Below are 20,093 nucleotides of genomic sequence, written 5' to 3' on the forward strand. Positions count from 1 at the left end.
GTAGGGGGGAGAGAAATGGCTGCTGCTCTCCACATGGGCTTGCTCTCTCCACTAGGAAACAGACATGTAATAATCAACCTGCACCACTGCCCCTTAGGCCACTTAATAACCTCTCTGCACACAACTCAGAGAGATGAATAAATGTTTTTAATAAAGAGTCAACAATACTCAAGCTGCAGGCTTGGGATGGTCATGGGCACAATATTCTAACTGACCCCAGGGAAAAGATAAAGGACTCTCTTTTTCCTGTCGCCCTCTCTCACCAAGTCTTAGAAACTACCCTCAGAATACACAAGCCTCCCCCGTAATCCCAAACAATAATTTGTGAAGAGGAAAAGCCAGTTTCTCTTTCTTCACTAGGCTAAGTGACCTTGCTCATCATAGTTCATTTTTGTCTTTGCTAGGATTTATCAATAATATTTTATTTAAATAAGCAAAATGAAAAAAAAACAGTACAAAAGGAATCTCAGTGTAACTCTCCCCAGATCATAACATTTTTACTTCAATTAATTTTAATTCCCAGGAGAGTCAATGGTTTATTCAATTCTATTTTTGGTGTTCAATGCATGAATAAGTAAAGGGATAGCATAGACTCATACTAGTAGTTCTTATTCTGGGTGGAGATATTTGAAGTGATGTTTTGATATTCGCAATGACTAGAAAGAGTGCAACTGGGATTTCATGGGTAAGATTGGGAATGATAGGCATTATGAAATTCAAAGGACAGTCCCACATAATGAAGAATTTCACACTGGATATGCTGACAGACCTCTTTTACAAAACATTGGTGTGAATTATTCAATGTCAAACAAAAAACTTAGGCAATTCTAAAAATTCCCTTCTATCCTTCATCTTTCTTTCTGAATGAGGTCACTAAGAAGCAATAGGCCAAGGGATTCATTGCCAAATTCACTGGAACAAATAATTTCTGAATGATAAGAAGCTTCCATAAAAAGCATGAGGAATGTAGCTAATGACAAACTGGAGAGAAATATTCATCAATGTCACTCACACAAAATAATGTTGCTAAGAGTAGCACAGCCCATCTCCGGCCCCTCAACTGCCCGGCTACAATAAAGAAAACCATTTTTGAAAAATAAAATTGTATGTTTGGGATCAGATGCCTCAAGCAGGCAAAGGAAAGTGATTTGTTCAGCTTTATTGGAATTTTCTCTTGAAAGATAGATTGAACTTCTGGTTATTTCATGGAATGGGATTTTTTTTTTCAGTTATGACCTCAAACCTAGCACACTATTTTACAGGAATCTTACCACTAAGTTATTGCCACAGCCCTCCAAGGTGCTGAGATTGATGATGAAAATAACCACAGCAGGAAAGGTGTTGTTATTGATGAACCCCCTGCAGTGGGAATCCCCATGCCTTCCGTTCAGGGCAAGATCTGTTTCAGAATAACCGGAGAAAAGTACTGTGCAAAAATTAATCTTCATTGTAATGGCCTGAACCCCACAGTAGACATTGATGTCTCTTTCAGCTGAAATAAAAAATACATAAAAAAACAAATATAAGTCATAAAAGCACAGTAGAGGATACAAGAATGACTTTAACATTCCCTGATGTATTTATTTGCCCTCTCAATCTGTTTAACTCATTCCTGTATTTGAATACACCATAATCCAATGGGAAAGGTATAGAAGAAAAGGAGCCAGGAAAAACAATCTTTGATTTAGTTATTCAGGGAGCGATGTGTAAGTATAGAGATTAGTTCATCTCTGCTTCCCTCATAGAAGATGTGCATTAAATGTTGGTTGAGTGATATCAAATGACTAGAGAATTTAGTAGAAAAAAAAATCAGGTTACTGAGGAAATCCAGAACTAAAGTAACTGAATTATTCAGGTCTCCTGTCTAGAATAGTGAGGCTCACCACATGATGCATGTTCCCGTCATAAGGAAGAAACAGTTAAAATCCATCCTAAACCAAAATTGTTGAGCACTTTGATATTTTGTAACCTATGTTATCCAGGATGTAGAAACAAAAGCCATCCATTAGAATTCCATTTTGTTTTACCTATATTAAGTACCAATAGAGAAATAAAATCAAAAAAATAGTGTTCTGATATAGCAAAGAAATGCATAGCCTAGTCAAAGAAAAGTTTGCCAATCACTATGCCTCAATAAAAGAAACTAGGTATGGAAATGTTAAACACAATTTGCAGTTTTCCATAACTGTTGGTTAGCAGTGATGAGATCCATTCTAGTTTTGTAGAGGTACACACACACACACACACACACACACACACACACACACACACTTTTCATATCTCTAGTTATTTTTCTACTTGTAATGAAGAAAATATATGTAGAAAATGAAGAGGTTTCCTGCAAGGTAATTTGCCAGAAGCAAAGGCATTTACTTTTATTGGTTTTGGTAAATGTTAAAAGTTGAATTGTGCCCTCCATCCAGAAAAAAAAGGGGGGTACAAGGATGCCCTAAGCCCTAGTACCTCAGATTGTGACCTTATTTTGAAAGGGGGTTATTCAGATATAAGTAGTTTAGCTAAGGTCATACTGGAGTAGGGTGATCTCTAATCCAATATGATTGGTGTCCTAAGGAATGCCATGTGAAGAGATAGAAACACAGAGGGAACATCATGTGAAGACAGAGAATTGGCTTCTATAAGCCAATGTGCCAAAGATTGCCAACAAACCACCACCAGAAGCTAGGAAGAGGAAAGGAAGGATTATATTCAGAGTCTCAGAGGAAGCATAGCTCTGCTGAAACCTTGATTTTGGACTTCTGACTTCCAGATTTGTGAGACAATACACTTCCAATGTTTTAATGACCCCACTTGTGGCATTTCATTATGGCAGCTCTAGGAAATTAATGCAGTAACATTGCCACTTTGAACACTCTATTTTACACTTGGATAAAGAATCCAAAGCATGCATCAGGTTTTCAGACTCTGAACACAAACAAAATCAGAACAGGCTCTGTGGAGAAATGCAATTGATTGTTCAAAAAAAGAAAACAAGTAAGTTAAAAATATTTTAGTTAAATGATAGGATGTTCACCTAAGGAAAGGTAAATGTTATTCAGGGCTTTTTGGCATAGAATGAATTTCCTTAAATACTTCAATTCTAATATAAGGGTAAAGGTGTCCAATGGCATATTTCTTTGCTGGCAATGTGAATAAGTCAATATGGAAACTCCTAGGCTTGATAATAATTCTAAACTCTTTACAAAACAAAGAAAATCTTATTTTCGTGTCCAAAAGGCAATATTCAGCTAGTTATTATGGAAAATTCCAAGCAATATTCCCCTTGTAGGTAGAAAAGGAAAATGAATTCATTATGTACACTCTATTAACATAGAAAAAATAATTACAACTCTCAGTTGAGACAGCATTTCTATTAGCCTTCAGCAACATTAACTGTTTTAATGCCAACATGGCTTTTAAATGATGCTTTTTACTAAAGAATAGAGTTAATTATAACAAAGGTTTAGTGAATGCCTACTAACTTCAAAATGTATCTTCAATCTATTGATTTTTCTCCATCCTCAGGATATTCCTTGGCCCTTGCTACCATTACCTTACCCCCTGGAATATTACATCAACTCACTATCTGGTCCCTTTATTTCCACTCTTAACTCCTCTCATTAACACAGCCATTAATACATGAATCCAATCATCTCACCTCTTTGCTCAGATCTTCCATAGCTTATTCACTTAGGTCGAAAGTTCACATCTTGAACCTGGTTCTCAAGCCTCTCCGTGATCTTATGCTCTGCCACCCACCTGCCTCTGCATTCCCCTCTCTTTACTATTCCCCTTGCTCCCTACACTTGTTTCACTGAACTTCTCTCAATTATTTAAAAGCATTACTAAGAGTGATAGAAGCCAGAATAGCGGTTACCTCCTGGAATGGAGCTGCCTAGAATAGAAAAAACACGAAAAAATTTAAGGGGTGATGCAAATGTTCTCTATCTTAACCTGGGTAGTGATTGCATGAGCATATGTTCATGTTAAAATTTCAAGATGTGCCCTGAGAACTGTATGGTATTGTATGTGAATTCAGAGGAATTCATTGATGTTTACAATAGCTTTACAAATGGCAGTGATTACTTTGTCCAGATGTAGAGCTCCCTTCTCTTTTCTGCTTTGTCACTGAAGAGGTGTAGCCCCTGCAATGGAACTGAATTTGCTACAGGCTGATCCCACATGGCGATACGACAACAAACTGAAGGCTTTTTACAGTGTAAGAAAAGAGATCTGTTCAAATCCATCCTAACCCAGTTTTCTAAAGACTTTTCACTGCCTCTCCCAAGGAACATATTTTTTTCTGATTGTAGATACTAAAGACATCCATTCAGCACAATTTGTCCATTTGTGAGGCTCTGGGTAGGGGGGAGTTATTTCAAGTCGCCAATGGGCAATTTCTGACAAAGGCAGATAATTGTTTTTGAGATACTGAATAACAGTCTCTCTCAATAATTACATTTTTAAGCCTTCTTATTGTTTAATCCCTGGCCTGAATTGTGACATCCCTTGGGACAATACTTGAATATTAAACAACCCAATATTAAACAACAACAACAAAAAATCAATGAATAAATGCCTTTAGACGCTGGATTTTTAGTGTTTTGTGTTTAAAGATACCAAATATGCCTATGATGGCAGTCCTGCTTACAGAATTTATGTGCCATTATGTTGCCAAATGGCATTTTCCCCTTGATATTTTATCCAAGCCAACCTTTACATAGAAATTTTAAAAATACAGTATATAGTTGAATTCAGATTAAAGAAATGTTCTGCACTCCTCTCACCTATGAATCAGGCAATGTATTTGTCTCAGATTATCTAAAATTATTACATTTTAAATATACTGTCACACTGTCAACCATCTACCTATGTATAAAAAGGTGTCTGATTAGGGGTTCATAGAATATGGTTGCCATGTAAACGGGAGTTAAGAGGGGATGGATCCAATTCTTGGAGGAAAAAGAGGGGACATCTCTAATACTCTCAACAATAAAGATTTTTAAAAATATCACTCTACTTCTTTATCCACAATAAAGTTCCATTCCTAGAACACCTAATTATACTTTTCCTTTTAGACATAATTACTGACAATATATTTGCAGCATATCATTCACATATCTAATAAGTATATCTGACTTTGTGTTTTTTTCTCTCTCAACAATTGTATATTCAACTGGCTTAAAACTAATAGCATCTGAATGAGGCTAAGTATTCCTAGCTGGTGATAGACTGAATGACTTTCAACTTTGAGAACATTTCCTTTCACTAATGTCAGAATATTTATTTTAACATTTTTTATTATTACCTGGAATAATAAGAGTGCAGATCATTGCAATTATTCAAATAATTTACACACATATATCCTGCAATACAAACAAACATGGTAACAGCCCCAAATTTGGCCGTCGGCTTGTAGTTAGCACTGCAGTGCAGTGGCTCAAAATGTTTCCTCACCAATTATATAAAAATGTAAAACTCTGTATAAAAATCAATCTTGGGGGTCAGTGCATAATATTAAAAAAAGGATGGGCTGCACAGGAAGAGGAGTTGAAAACACAAAATCAGTGCCACCCCTTTAATTAAGTTCTACTTATTTCAAGATCTAAACTACATGCTACTCCATGCCAACAACAAATTCAAGCAAAGTATATACTGTTTACATATTATGTGTCAGTCTCTGTGCTGGACTCTGAAGATAAAGACATTAACAAGGTTCCTTCACTGCACAGAGCTTATGGTTGAATAAAGGAGATAGAAGAAAGCCAGACGATTATAATGCAGCCTGATAATGATACAATAGAGGTCTGTATACCATGTTATATACAACCATGTTTGGTAGAACAGAGGCATTTGGAAAGAATTGTTGGGGAAAAAATAAGATAGTTCTAACTGGCTAAATTTTATAAAAAGTTGAATAAATGATGGCATTAAGAAAAAGGGATGTCAAAATGATACTCAGGTTTCTAGCTTTCATGACTGAGTGGATTATTTCCTGAAGTAAGGAATACAGGAAGGAAAAAGATAAGCTCAGTTTTTGAGATGTTGGGGTACATATGGGACATTCAAGCAGAAATATACCGCAGGTAGTAGGAAATATGAGTCTAATATTTGGATAATAGAACAGAGTAAAAAATATAAAATTAAGAATCACCAAATACTCAAGATGTCAATAATAAGCAATAACAATCGATGAACTGCCCAAGAGAGCACTTAGATAAGAAGAGAAATAGGCTGAGAACAAAAAAATTGTATCTACACTGTCCTTTAATGCAACTTTCCCTCATTTCCCTGATGGAACATAATGATTCTCCCATATCACTTTAGCTGTGAGTCTACTATATTGCTTATATTATATCTAGGAATGAATATTTACTTTCTCGCTAAATTATGAACTCATTGAAAGCTCCGAGTTTCCCCAGAGTGCCTAAGAAATACCCAGCAAATGTTTATTAAAATATACTTGATTCAATTCTTTCACAAACAGCATGCATGCTTTCTAACTTTTTAATATTAAGTCCTAAGATTCACAGACAAAAAATGTGCACAATTAATAGGGATTTGTCTAGACTGTCCATCTATAATTCGTATTTCCTATCTGTATTCTGCCAACTGCCTGAGATGATTCCTGTTTTCAGGGTTTTAGATGAAAATTCAAATCCTTAATGTCAGGTACATTCTGACTTCTAATTAAGAAAATTCAACCCGTTAAATAATATGAATATAATGGATTTTAATTATTTGTTTAATTACTTAACCTTTTTTAAATGCATTAGTCTTAGAGACTAATTATCTTCCCTCATTATTAATGAGTTTTTTTTAATCATTTCCCCTTAATAGTGATAGTTTTGTTAATCCATATTGTCATTAGTAGCAAGAAAGTGCATGACAGCCTCTGAGACTGACATGAGTACCGTGGCTATATTGTAACACAGAGCTAACAAATCATTATGAGTACCATGTCTAACAGGCACTTTTTTATATGTTACTGTGCATATGTATTACTAGAGTCTTATTAAAATGCAGATTCTGACCCTAACCGGTTTGGCTCAATGGATAGAGTGTCGGCCTGCAGATTGAAAGGTCCCAGGTTCGATTCCGGTCAAGGGCATGTACCTTGCTTGCGGGCACATCCCCAGTAAGAGGTGTGTAGGAGGCAGCTGATAAATGTTTATCTCTCATCAATGTTTCTAACTCTCTATCCCTCTCCCTTCCTCTCTGTAAAAAATCAATAAAATATACTTTTAAAAAAGTAAAAAAATAATAAAATGCATATTCTGATTCAGTAGATCTGTGTGGGACCTGATTGGTGCATTCTTCACAGGCTCCCAGGTAAAGCCAAAGTATCCTCTATTATTTAACCAGTTAAGTTCCTTAATCACAACTATATATTTTGACTAGGCAGAAGCTAACCCTTAGGTAGATTCTGTCTGGTGAGATTAAATACTCCCACCGAATACCTATTATCCTATCTAATAAAAGAGAAAAATGGTAATTGGCGTACGACGATACCCTTTTCATTGGCTAATCAGGGCTATATGCAAATTAACTGCCAACTAAGATTGGCAGTTAACTGCCAACTAAGATTGGAAGTCAACTGCCAACTAAGATTGGCAGTTAACTGCCAACAAGATGGCAGTTAATTTGCATATGTAGGCACAATGCAGGGAGGCGAAAGGGAAAGCAGGAAGAAGCCCCCTGCCACTGACAGTGATCGAAAACCCAGGGGGGAGCTAAGAGCTGGGGGGCAGGGTAAAGGCGGTCCTGGGGCCGCCTTTGCCCTGCCCCCCAGCCATGATCAGAGAATCAGGTGCCTTTGCCGCCCTGGCCAGTGATAGCAGGAAGTAGGGGTGGAGCCAGCGATGGGAGCTGGGCACGGTCGAAGCTGGCAGTCCCGGGAGCTAGGGGTCCCTTGCCTGGGCCTAAAGCGGAGCTCACGATCGCGGGGCCGCTGCCACTGCGGGTCCCCGCTGCCCGGGCCAGACGCCTAGGCCAGAGGTGTTAGGCCTGGGCAGGGGCGGAGCCTGCAACCGCGGGGAGCTGGGGGTCCCCTGCCCAGGCCTGACACCTCTGCTGGAGGCCTCAGGCTTGGTCAAGGGGCCGATCTGGTGATTGGTGATTGGAGGGTGATGAGGGTCAACTCCTCTGGCTGAGGCATCAGGCCTGGGTGGGGGGCGGAGCCGGGGATTGGGGGGATATGATGGTGCCCTTGCCCAGGCCTGAAGCCTGGCTCAGAGGCCTCAGGCTTGGGCGGGGGGTGGAGCAACTGATCAGAGGGAGATGGGGGTCCCCTGCCCAGGCATGATTCCTGGGCCAGAGGACTCAGGCCTGGGTGGGGGCCAGAGCCAGTGATTGGGGGGGAGATGGGGGTCCCTGTCCAAGCCTGACACCTCTGGCGGAGGCGTCAGGCCTGGGCAAGGGGCCGATCAGGCGATCGGAGGGTGATGGGGGTCTATGCCTCTGTCAGAGGGGTCAGGCCTGGGCAAGGGGCCGATCCTGCGATTGGAGGGTGATGGGGGTCAACGCCTGAGGGCTCCCAGTATGTGAGAGGGGGCAGGCTGGGCTGAGGGACACTCCCCGCGCCCCCCCCCCCCCCCGCCACACACACCCAGTGCACGAATTTCGTGCACCGGGCCCCTAGTCTATTATAAAACTGTATGACTCACATGCTTATAAGGGAGAAATTTATATGGATAAGGGATAGGAGAGAGACAAGAGAGAATGAGGCTTGAAGCAGATGGATGTGTTTCACCTGAATTTCTTCCTTATCTGAGGAACTAGTTGATTTGAACCTCAGTGAATAAAGATTCATGAAAAATGCTGTGAGGCTTAGCCCAAATAAGTCCATTCTAGTGTTCAAGTGGCAATGTATGAAACAAAATTGGGAATAGGATTTGTCTTCTCCTACCCCCACCTCTATTCCATTCAACAAACCATAGCAGTTTAATAATGGAAGGAAGGAGATAGTCCATTTCAAAGGGCAGCCATGCCCAGGGAACTCTCTGAAACTATGGTCAGAGACATGGGGGAAGGGTAGGTGAGTCTATTGTGAGGCTCTGTGCAGTTCAGATGCAGGTATCCGCATACATATGATTGCACCTGTATCCATAGTTCATAGTAGCATTGGTTTAAAATTGACAGTATGAACCAAAATCTCCCCAATCTAATAGGAGGAGCCTTTTTGCATGCTGGAGCGAATCACTTTGTATTGCCATAGAAACCTCACATGGAAATGATTTACTTCCTGGTAGACATCCCAAAACTAATATATACCATTTAAGCAGATTAAAGAGTAATTTATATACCATTTCTGTTTCTATTGCTGTAAGAGGAGAGCAGCAGTATTTGGCATTGCATAAACAAAACTGCTTAGAGAACAGATGCTATGTACGCTGCTTTAATTCATTTTTTTAAAGTTACTATTCCTCTTAAGTTTTTATACAATATTGAGGTTTTGTTGCTAAAAGAGCAAGACGTCCTGAAGGGGTATTGATATTTATCTACATGAAATGCCAGCAGCTGATGAAGAATTTAAAGTGGATTAGAAATTCAGGTTTCCTCTCTATATTGAACAGGTTTCTTGCCATCTCAGTTTTTCACATCTGTTTCTTGTTAGCAAATGCAAGCTGTTGTTTTCAGTGCTGTAGGAACACTGAGGCAAACTGTGCACATGTATACCCACACTGGCTTCCCCAAAATGGAGGAGTTTGGTCATCCTTTTCGGGAAGAAAAAAAAATGGGTTTTGCTTCTACAAACAGAGGAAGTGAAAAATTCATCCAATAAAGAACTTTGTTATTAAAGTAAAGAAGGGTAGGGACCGAATTATTCAATCACTGAACTTGCTGACTAATTGCTCCTCTCTCCACTGCACTTTATCACTGTAGATTAATCAGGATGTGATCAGCAATCACTGCCTGGATCAGATCTTCTGCCCCATCGGGTGCAGGAATTGCACTCACAGGTGCACAGTGGAAGCAGGCAACCTCTTCACAACTTGAGAGACCAAACACCACTACGGAGGAAGAAGGCAGGAGAACTGCTCTTTCTTATCTACACAGAGGTCCAGAACATATTCCCTAGGGTAATTATTCAAGTATTTGCTCCTACTTTGTTTTTGGGTACAGAACATTGCAAAGGTTAAGCAAAGCCTAACACAAAACCAAACATTTTGGCCGGAACCGGTTTGGCTCAGTGGATAGAGCGTTGGCCTGTGGACTGAAAGGTCCCAGGTTCGATTCCGGTCAAGGGCATGTACCTGGGTTGCGGGCACATCCCCAGTAGGAGATGTGCAGGAGGCAGCTGATTGATGTTTCTCTCTCATCGATGTTTCTAACTCTCTATCTCTCTCCCTTCCTCTCTGGAAAAAATCAATAAAATATATTTAAAAAAAAAAACAACAAAAAAAACCCCAGACATTTCATTTTGCTTGACCCACCCATGAATTATATTGATTAAATAGGTGATTCTCTCTTTTATTTCCTGTGGAACAGTAGTGTTCATTTAAATGTTTGTTTCCTTGTGATGAGAGCTTTTAGATTTCACTTAGCTATCATTACTATGTTGTACATTAGATCCCGAGTACTTATTTATTGTGTAACTGGGAGTTTGTACTTTTTAATCACCCTTCATCCAATTCTCTCACCCTCCACTCGCACCTCTCATTACCACAAATCTAGTGTCTTTTTATGTGTTTTTTAAAGATTCTACACATAAGTGAGATCATATAGTATTTGTCTGTTTGTTTTTCTCTGTCTGACTTATTTCACTTAGCACAATGCCCTCAAGGTTCATCTATGTTGTCACAAATGTCAGGATTTTCTTCTTTTTTATAGCTGAATAATATTCCATTGTATGTATGTATATAGATATAGATATAGACATAGGTATAGATATAGATATAGATAGGTATAGATGATATAGATATAGATAGATATCACAACTTCTTTATCCATTCATTTGTTGATGCACACTTAGGTTTTTCCATGTCTTGATTATTTTAAATAATGCTGCAATAAACATGAGGGTGCAGATATCTCTTTTACATAGTGATTTTGTTTCTTTCAAATATACACCCAGAAGTAGATTTGCTACATAATATGGTGGTTCTATTTTTTAATTTTTTAAAAAACCTCCATACTATTTTCCATAGCAGCTCTACCAACTTTCTTTACATCCTTATTGGCATTTACTATCTCTTGTCTTTTTTATGATAGCCATACTAACAAGTATAAAATAATATCTCATTGTGGTTTTGACTTGCATTTCCCTGATGATTAGTGACGTTCAACAATTTTCACATACCTATTCAGGAGCCCATCTTTAATTGTATTATTTGTTTGTTTGTATACATCATTGTTTAAACTTAGTATTTCAAATTCATGTTTAGGCATCAATGAAAAAGTCCTAGTTTTTAGTTTTTAATTTTTTATTTGTCAATTGCTAACTTGGCAGCATTAGACAAATTCTATTCTTCAATTTTCTCGTCATAAAATAAGGATTAAAATTTTTTTTGCGCCTAGCCGGCATGACTCAGGGTTGAGCATTGATCTATGAACCAGGAGATCACTGTTCAATCCCAGGTCAGGGTATATGCCCAGTTGGTGGGCTTAATTCCCAGTACGGGGCATGCAGGAGGTAGCCAATCAATGATTCTTTCTCATCATTGATGTTTCTATCTCTTTCTCCCTCTTCCTTTCTCTCTGAAAAAAAAAAATATATTTAAAAAAATGGTTTTACTTTCCTGACATTCCCTCAATTTCAAATGCATAAAAGAAACTGCAAAACTATTATTTTCTAAAGCATTTGAGATCTTGCTCCCTGGCATATGTTATTAGTTTTCCTCAAAAAAACATTAAAAATTCTCAAAAAATGTTGTTGTATGCTTGTTTTAAAAAATAAAAGAGAGAATTATGTAATGTGCCTAGCATTCAATATGTTTTCTTCCTTATTAATGATAGGTTATGTAACACTGATATACATTCAGTTTGCCATAACTGGTTAGTCTCCATAAAACAGTGTCAGGCCACAAAGGTTATGATGCCATAAACCTAATCTCTCCTTGGTTGTGCCTTTATCATTAAAGACTTCTTTAGAAATCTGAAAGTCTAGATTAACCCTTATAAACTGTCATCTTCCCTGCAAAAGGAGCTAGTTCCCATCAGTAACAGAGGTCAAATGCAATTATCTATGTATTTCACTATGGTCAAATAATTCCTTGGTACCCTCAAAGTCAACTGTGGTTTGAATTTTATTCTGGGAAGAGCACAACTATAATGTTAGTTGGGCATATCTCTATTCCCTGCTATTAGTTTAGAAAGCCAATAGTTAACAACCTTAAAATTAAATGTTATCCCTTTAAATTGGAAATGAATTAGACCATGGTATTTCCCTTGGCTCAAGGATAAAATGCCATGGAAATTAAAGAAAATAGTTCTAATGCCATGAAACACAAAGGTCAGATAGGGTGAGATGATTACTCTCATTATTAACATGACTTTGCATTTAGATAGCCCCTCTCCTTTACCAGACTTATTCTCATTCTAGCCCACTGCTCAGTAGCTGAGCTGCTTGCGAAGCTCCTGATGACATCAAGGGTGATCTTGATATGGAAAAGTGAGTCAAGAGGGGAGTGAGCAATTAACCTCTAGGCTTTATTAGCTCACTCTGATCCTTGGCAAATGATCTGCAAAAGTAGACTTACTTGAAAATAATCCTATATAATAAAAGCCTAATATGCAAATCAACCAAACTGCAGAACCAGTGGAATGACCGTTTGCTATGATGTGCACTGACCACCAGGGGGCAGACGCTCAACACAGGAGCTGCCCCTAGCCCACAAGCCCCAGGACAGCCATGGGAGGTGACTGGAGGTGGTGGGGGGTGGGAGGCGGGGCCGGTGAACGGGAAATGCCAGGCTGGCCAAGGCAGATGCCAGTAGGGGCCCCGGATCACCCTGCAGGTCATCCCACAGATCAGTCATGATCGCTGGCCAGGCTTAGGGACCTTACCCATGCACGATTTTCATGCACTGGGCCTTTAAGTACCCACATAAACTTAAAGCCTCTCCTGGAATTCCTGATTTATCTGGATTTCAAATTCTTTTTCAATAGAAATTTTAAATTGCAACAATGTGTGTATGTGTGTATGTGTGTGTGTGTGTGTGTGTGTGTTTAGAAAATTTGGATAGTTATTGTCTAAGCCAGACAAGGCTAAAAGTTCTAAGATTTATAAAGACAAACAGAAATTAAAAATAAGAGGCTTAATTTTCCTTGTTGAAAATAAAGGAAAGGACTTCTCCCTCTTTTAGATAATTTACATCAGAAAACATAATTGTAAGTACTTTCTCCTCTCTTTAAAATGTATATAAATCCTGTGGAAAATTAGACAGGTCTTTTGTCGGCTCTATAGCCTAGAAATGTCTTTTTCAACCTGGGAAGCATCTCTTGAAAATGTAAATAGCAAAAAAATAAAAGCACCCTGTGGGAGGGTGGGAGCCTAACTTCAGTGAGATCCTTGCTTCAAGTTGGCAAAAGTACCTCCTTTCATAAAGACATGAGAATTTTATTTTTCCTCTGGATAAAGCCAATATGCTAACAGAATTATCAAGTAATTTTAGGATAAACTATACATAGAAAATGGTGGTGTCAAGTCCTCCTACTTCAGGTCTTGTTATTGTTTAACTTGAAAACATATCCGTAATGGATTGCATCTGCTTGGCTAAATAAAAGAGTGAGATTTCTTTCTGTCTTTGCAACCTCTTAGTAGATTGCCTGTGATGAGCACCACATTCTAGCTTAATGTTTATTCAATGATAAAAGTGTTTTTATCTCTACTGTCTTTGTGGAGAGGATTTCTGGATTGAAAGATTTTGTTTTTAATTGTTTCCTCAACACATGACTGAGCTTTTAATTAGAATAATGGACTTGAGAGAATAATAGAATATACTCTGTCAGTTGTTCTTAACCATAAATGTGTACTTGACTCATCTGCAGGATTTAAAATACAGATTCCAAGCACCATACTCAGAGATTCTGCCACTACATATTTTGGGTGAAGTAGTATAGTCCAGGCTTTAACGGCTAGCCCAGGTGATTTTGGTGCAGGTGGTCAGTGGGCACCATTATAAATAGATGTTTTAACATAATTTTTAAAGTTTACCATATGAAAAATTCTTCCTTTTACTCTCCTAATCACTCCATGGCTCATTTATACATTTTATTTACCTTTACAAATATATAACTACAGCAGCTAACTCCTCTCTGCTAAGCAATCTTTTTTGCATTTGGGCTTTCTTTCTCATCCATAACAGAGTAAGAAAGCATTGAACAGCCTTCTCAGGCCCTGGCCAAGGCCCTCGCCCCTCACTCTCAAGAAAGCCTCTGCCCCCCACCTCACTGCAGAGGTAAAGACAATTAGCATCTCTCAACTCCTCTGCCTGTGTCTTATTTCTCCTTTGCTCCTACATCAAAGAATCAGCTACCACTTTTCAAGGTTAACTCCTCCACCTGTACCTTAAATCTCTTCCACATTTTATTTCCTTGTTATTTCAATTATTTCAAATCTCTGAGTACTTCCCATTACTCATGTATACTCAGTTGTCTCTAGTCCTCTAATCCTAAAATTCTTCTCAGTTAAATAGCTGAGTTAAGTTACTTCTTCCTTTCCTTTACCACCAAAATTATCTATCAGCGGTTCTCAACCTGTGGGTAGCGACCCCTTTGGTGGTCGAACAGCCCTTTCATAGGGGTCGCCTAAGACCATCCTGCATATCAGATATTTTACATTATTATTCATAACAGTAGCAACATTACAGTAATGAAGTAGCAACGAAAATAATTTTATGGTTGGATCACGACATGAGGAACTGTATTTAAAGGGTCAGAAGGTTGAGAACCACTGATTTTAGCTAGTAGTCTATTTTCATAACTTTAGTTTCCCTGTTCCCCCATTTCTTGCTCACTTGCTGCACAGGGATTCAGCTCTCACATAGCTGTTTCCAGTGTCAACCTCTCTCCTTAGACCCACGGCCATATTTTCTACTACTGAACAGAGGCTGCTATTCTAAGTTCTTAAAGCACCTCAAGTTCATTTTTTCCAAACCCAAAATTTCTTTCTAAAATATGCAAGGGCCCTCTACTTTTGCTGTCAGGTAACAGTATCAACATAAAGTTATCCATGTTCAAAGTATCCTCTAGTCTTCTCTCACCTCCCAAATGGAATCAGTCCTTAAGTGCTGGTGGGAGTCCACCACACCGTATCTACGCTCCCACTGTCACGGCCTCCATGCTATTTCTCTCTGCCTCTAGTCTCTCCTGACGTGTGTCTATGCCTATACTTTTCCCAATGTCTGCTTTTACAACAAAATGTGACTTTTCAAACTCGTCAGAAGGCATGTTTAAAAAGACAAAATGACTCTTCACTGCCTATAAAATAAAGACAAACACTTTTATTACACAAATAACACACCAAGTATTCTTGTCAAAAAAAATGAACCTGACTTTACTCAAATCTCTAATTAGTTTATAGGATATACAGGAAAGGAGGAGCATATTAAATGACACATCGGAGTGGCAGTCAACCAGATCCAGAGTGTCAGAATCCTACAAAACAAATGACCAAATTACTTAAAGAGATAGATAGAATTTTATAAAAGCAAAGGATAGAGAGGAATGGTTATAAATTAAATTAGACTTAAGACACATATTAATAAATGTGGATGTTTTAAAAACAAAATGCCCAAGTATTAGATAATATTAAGGAATTATTAACTTCATTAGATGTGCACATGAAGTATAATGATTTTTAAATTATTCTTTGTTATGAATTTATTTTAAAATATTCCAGAGATGGATTGATAAGGAAGATAAAACAAAATTTATAAATTTTGATAACTGATGGAGCTGATAATCAATATAAGTGCTCTTTTTATTAATTTCTACTTTTGTATACATTTGAAATTTTCCATAATAAAAAAAAGTAAAAACAAACCAACCAAAGCAAAGCATCATTTCTGGTATTCAAAACGATTAACAAACCGGCCTTTGCATGCCTACCTTTACATATTCTCTTTCCTGACCTCCATGTTTTACTTAACCTGCCAAACATCTGCATCCTAGGTCTGAGCTCATGAAGACATTCCCACACACTCTGGTCTTTTCTCTGGAAAAAGACAGATTGCCTCTCTGCACATAAACTAGAAATCTCACATCAACTATGTAACAACCTACTGATTGCTCCGTTCGCGTGTATTGTTACCCCAGCCTGTTCTGGACACAGGAGTAATGACAGGAGTGGAAAAATGTAAAATGTGGTAGAAGATATTTTAATTTGGATGGGAGACTTGAAAAAGTAGTTTCAGATTGTCAAACCTTTAATCTGAAAATGATGAACTGTGGTTCTATAACTTTATCTCATATGAAATGACAAATACTTACATGAATTGTTGGGTTTACATCTCATTGAGTGCAGATTTGAGCAACCTCAGAGACATGTTTAACAATATGGTCAAAATCTCCTATCTGTCACCAAACTGACGGGTTGCTGTGAAATGCACTCTGAAACTGGCCTTGTATTTTAATGGTGACCAACATTTTATTGAAATAGTATTTTTTGAGTATTGCATAATATTTCAAAATTATTTTCTTAAGTGTTACTTCTAATAAATCTATTAGCATATATGAGCAGTTTTGCGAGTCTGAATTAACTTATGAGGGGAAAAAGGCATAAATTAGGCAAATTTGGAATAAAATTAGCCTTTCCCAATTTTATCACCCACTAGCCAATATTTTTCACATCTGTGAGCCGCTGTTATAATGATATTAACTACGATGAACACTTTGTATGTTAATGTGGATGTAATTTACCACTCCAGAAAAATGTTTTTGTCATTTGCCATTTGTTAATATCCACTTAATATAGAGGGGTCCCCACACCATTTCTCATATGTATTTAAATGATTTACTTTCCAAACATAATCACTCTTTCCAGATATAATTAGAGAAAAGATTAGGCTCAGACTTACCAGGGAATCTACTGTGGAGGTTGGCATCACAGTTGTAGCCATTGAACTGAGCAGACCCAGGAAGTACTCTTATTGTTAGAAGCAACAGCAGCCATGTCTGTTCCATTGCAAAACCTAGAAAAGAGTTACCTATTATGTTACCACCAGCCTTCACTCTTACTTGCTGGAAATACTGAGGCTGATCTAACTCACTGTTGGATCGGCAAGCAGTCTATATTCCTGCAAGCAAAGGTCATTAAAGGCCCAAAGATTATCAGAAATAATTATTAGCAACAAGGCAGAGATGTTGGTTACAATATGTCAAGATTATCTTCATCCTTTGGCTTCAGTTTGCTAAGGGCAACAAAGCCAGGCTTTTGTCATAGAAGAGCTATAAAGTTTGTAAAAGAAAAAAAAATCTTCAATAGAAATAGGAAGAACTGAAATTTTAGTATTTGGCAGATTAGAACAACATAGTTAGGCAAACTGACCAGTTTGGAGAAAACTCTGCACTTGAAAATACACATATACATAAAGGCAGAGAAATTTAACACTTAATACTCGATCCTCAGAGAATTCTAATACTCTAAATGACCAAATAATGTCAGGAAAAATTTCCCCTCAAGAAAGAAATTCCAGACTACTTCTCCAAACCATTGGTTTGTATGTCATTTTGTCAGGAAACATAGGCATAAAGCAAAAGGGAGACTAGAAAGGCACTATATGTGGAACAACACCATGGTTCCTCCAATGGCTGCTCATTGGTGGGTAATAAGGATTGCTATAGACATACAAAAACCTTGAACTCTTGCAAAAAAGTAATGGAAGGTGATATTTTTAAGTTGTCAAAGTGGATTAAGTAAACAAACATATATTGACTTTAATACTTAAGCACCAGTCAGTCTGGTATTTAATTATTGTTTTCCTCTCAATGTCTTTTTATTGGCCTGATAAAGTTAAAACATGTTCCAGGAGTGCCCAAGTTAGTCATAGAGTGTAGTCTGTTCACTAAAAAAAAATAATAATAATAATAATCTTTTAGGTTGGTGGTTTTGGTTTATGCATAAAAAGCAAAAATAAAATAAAATTGTAAATGGTTGGTTGAAATAATTGAGTGCACTTTAAAAGCTTGAGGTTTGGGGGAGAAAATGATGTTTTAGATGTCCTTAAAATCTGCCCTTGGATAATTACTCAAGTCTTTAGCAAAAGGAAGGAAATACATCTTGTTTTTGAATAATCATTTTCGTATAACACGTTCATGGTGAGCGACGTCACTTTGGTGAGGATGTGGGAAATGAAGGCATGAGTTTACCCTCAAAAATAGTCTGAACAAATATTAACTCAACAGGAGCTTCCTTTCTTCAGCATTATAACATAACAGTCAGGCACAGACCTAATGACTTTTGGGAGAATAGCCACATGTCTGATTAGTTCTGCTCCCCTAGGACAGTCCCTAAAAAAAGGCTCACACAATCACTGACCCAGATGGTGGGCCCGCTTGGCCACACCTACACCTTCATTGTCTAGTTCCTGGAGACCCTTCAGATAGATTAAGTCCTCCCTGCTCTTTTGGAGACTTTGGACGACTACTAGTAAAAAGAGCAGCTTGTCTCTGAATGGTACCTTCCACCTCACACACACGTATCTCAGCCCTGCCCCTCCCTTCTCATGATAGGTGCCCTTGAGACTCTACACCCACACGGTTGTCTTCACTTTGGAGATGTCTTCCATTCCTAGGGATTCACAGAGTCAGGAGTTTTCAACAATGAGTTATTTTATTATTCTGAAATGCTTCCTAGCTTTTATATTCTCTCAGCAGATAAAAATAACATTTACTGAGTACACACTGTACACATAGAGGGCACTGTGTACCAGACCATTTACCTATAGTATCTCATTCATATTCCTTATCATAATTGGATGATACAGGTACAGAGAAATAAAAATACATCTTAGGAAGTTTAAATGACATGGAAAACAAATAGAGAAACTGGAATTCAACTTCAGGTCTTTCTGATAACAGTTTACTGCACACATTATCTAAATATCTGTTACTAAATCATTTTTTTTTTGTTTGCTTGTTTCTTTTTTTGGGGGGGAGGTTGCCATTTATCATCAGTTGCTTTCTTTAGATTTTTGAATTAGGTACTCTTTAATATTATCTTTTCAACTGAAAATGAATAAACAAATTCTTATGTAGTGAATGTAATATGTTCAACAGATGTATTTATAATATGGCCATAAGGGGAAAACATTATGTTTTTAATAAGGAAAAGGAAGCCCTTATTATGAAAAGAGTGAGAATTATTATTATGGACTAAACTGGACACATCTGTGTTTATCAAAAATGGATGAGAAATTCAAGCTATTTGGAAGGGTCTACTGACTGTAACAGTAAGTCTTAGCTTTACCACTTTAGATCTGATCTGAGGTTGTCCAAAAGAGGTATGCCTCTCCCCTTCACACCATGAATAGGACCTCCTGCACTGTCATGGAAATTAAAACCCTTAATAAATATTCTTAAAGAAAGGAAGGTGGCAGTAGAAGGCAGCTTGCTTTAACAGAAAATACATTGATTTTGAAATAAGCAGATTCAAATAAATGGATTCAAATCCCCCTTCAGTCAATCTCTAGAGTCGTCATTTAGAAATCAAGGTGATGATCAGAACACAGCATAGTCAGTCTGGATATGCAGAAGGTATTAAAATATTAGTTTCAGGGCCACCACACATTGATGTGCAAGTAGTAACCTGCACAAGGGCATCCAATGGAAAGAGATGGTGACCAGGCCTGTTCTCCTTTGGTTAAGCCACATGCGCTGAAGCTAGACTGCTCGACACAAAGGAGTCCGTAGACTAGGGGCAGTTCTGATAAGTTGAATCACATTATTCTATTTATAATGTTATCTGCACTGGTCTGTGTTTTAGTATTAAGAAATATTGAGGAGGGCATTTTTGGAAGGACCCACATGTCTTATATAGATAGCATCTACATTTTGGTCCCTTATAACATTAGCAGTACTTACGGTATTTTTAAGACTTTGGGAGGCTCTTTATATCCCATCTACAAGTTAAAACAAAATGATGAACTATTAAC

The 20,093-nt window shown here is 37.9% G+C and overlaps 1 protein-coding gene across 1 annotated transcript in view; it reads right to left on the reverse strand.

The window, feature by feature from the left end:
* Window positions 1-17,135, reverse strand: part of ZPLD1 (zona pellucida like domain containing 1) — a 41,470-nt gene extending 24,335 nt beyond the window's left edge. Inside the window, exons 1-2 of the mRNA XM_059686015.1 lie at window positions 17,019-17,135; window positions 1,272-1,492 (exon numbers count right to left, since the gene is read on the reverse strand). Coding sequence (XP_059541998.1) covers window positions 1,272-1,492; window positions 17,019-17,124 — 327 coding nt within the window. The 5' untranslated portion in view covers window positions 17,125-17,135. The remainder of the gene's footprint in view (window positions 1-1,271; window positions 1,493-17,018) is intronic.
* Between the last annotated feature and the right edge of the window lie 2,958 nt (window positions 17,136-20,093).

This window comes from Myotis daubentonii, chromosome 3 (genome assembly GCF_963259705.1).
Source record: "Myotis daubentonii chromosome 3, mMyoDau2.1, whole genome shotgun sequence".
Lineage (NCBI taxonomy): Eukaryota > Metazoa > Chordata > Mammalia > Chiroptera > Vespertilionidae > Myotis > Myotis daubentonii.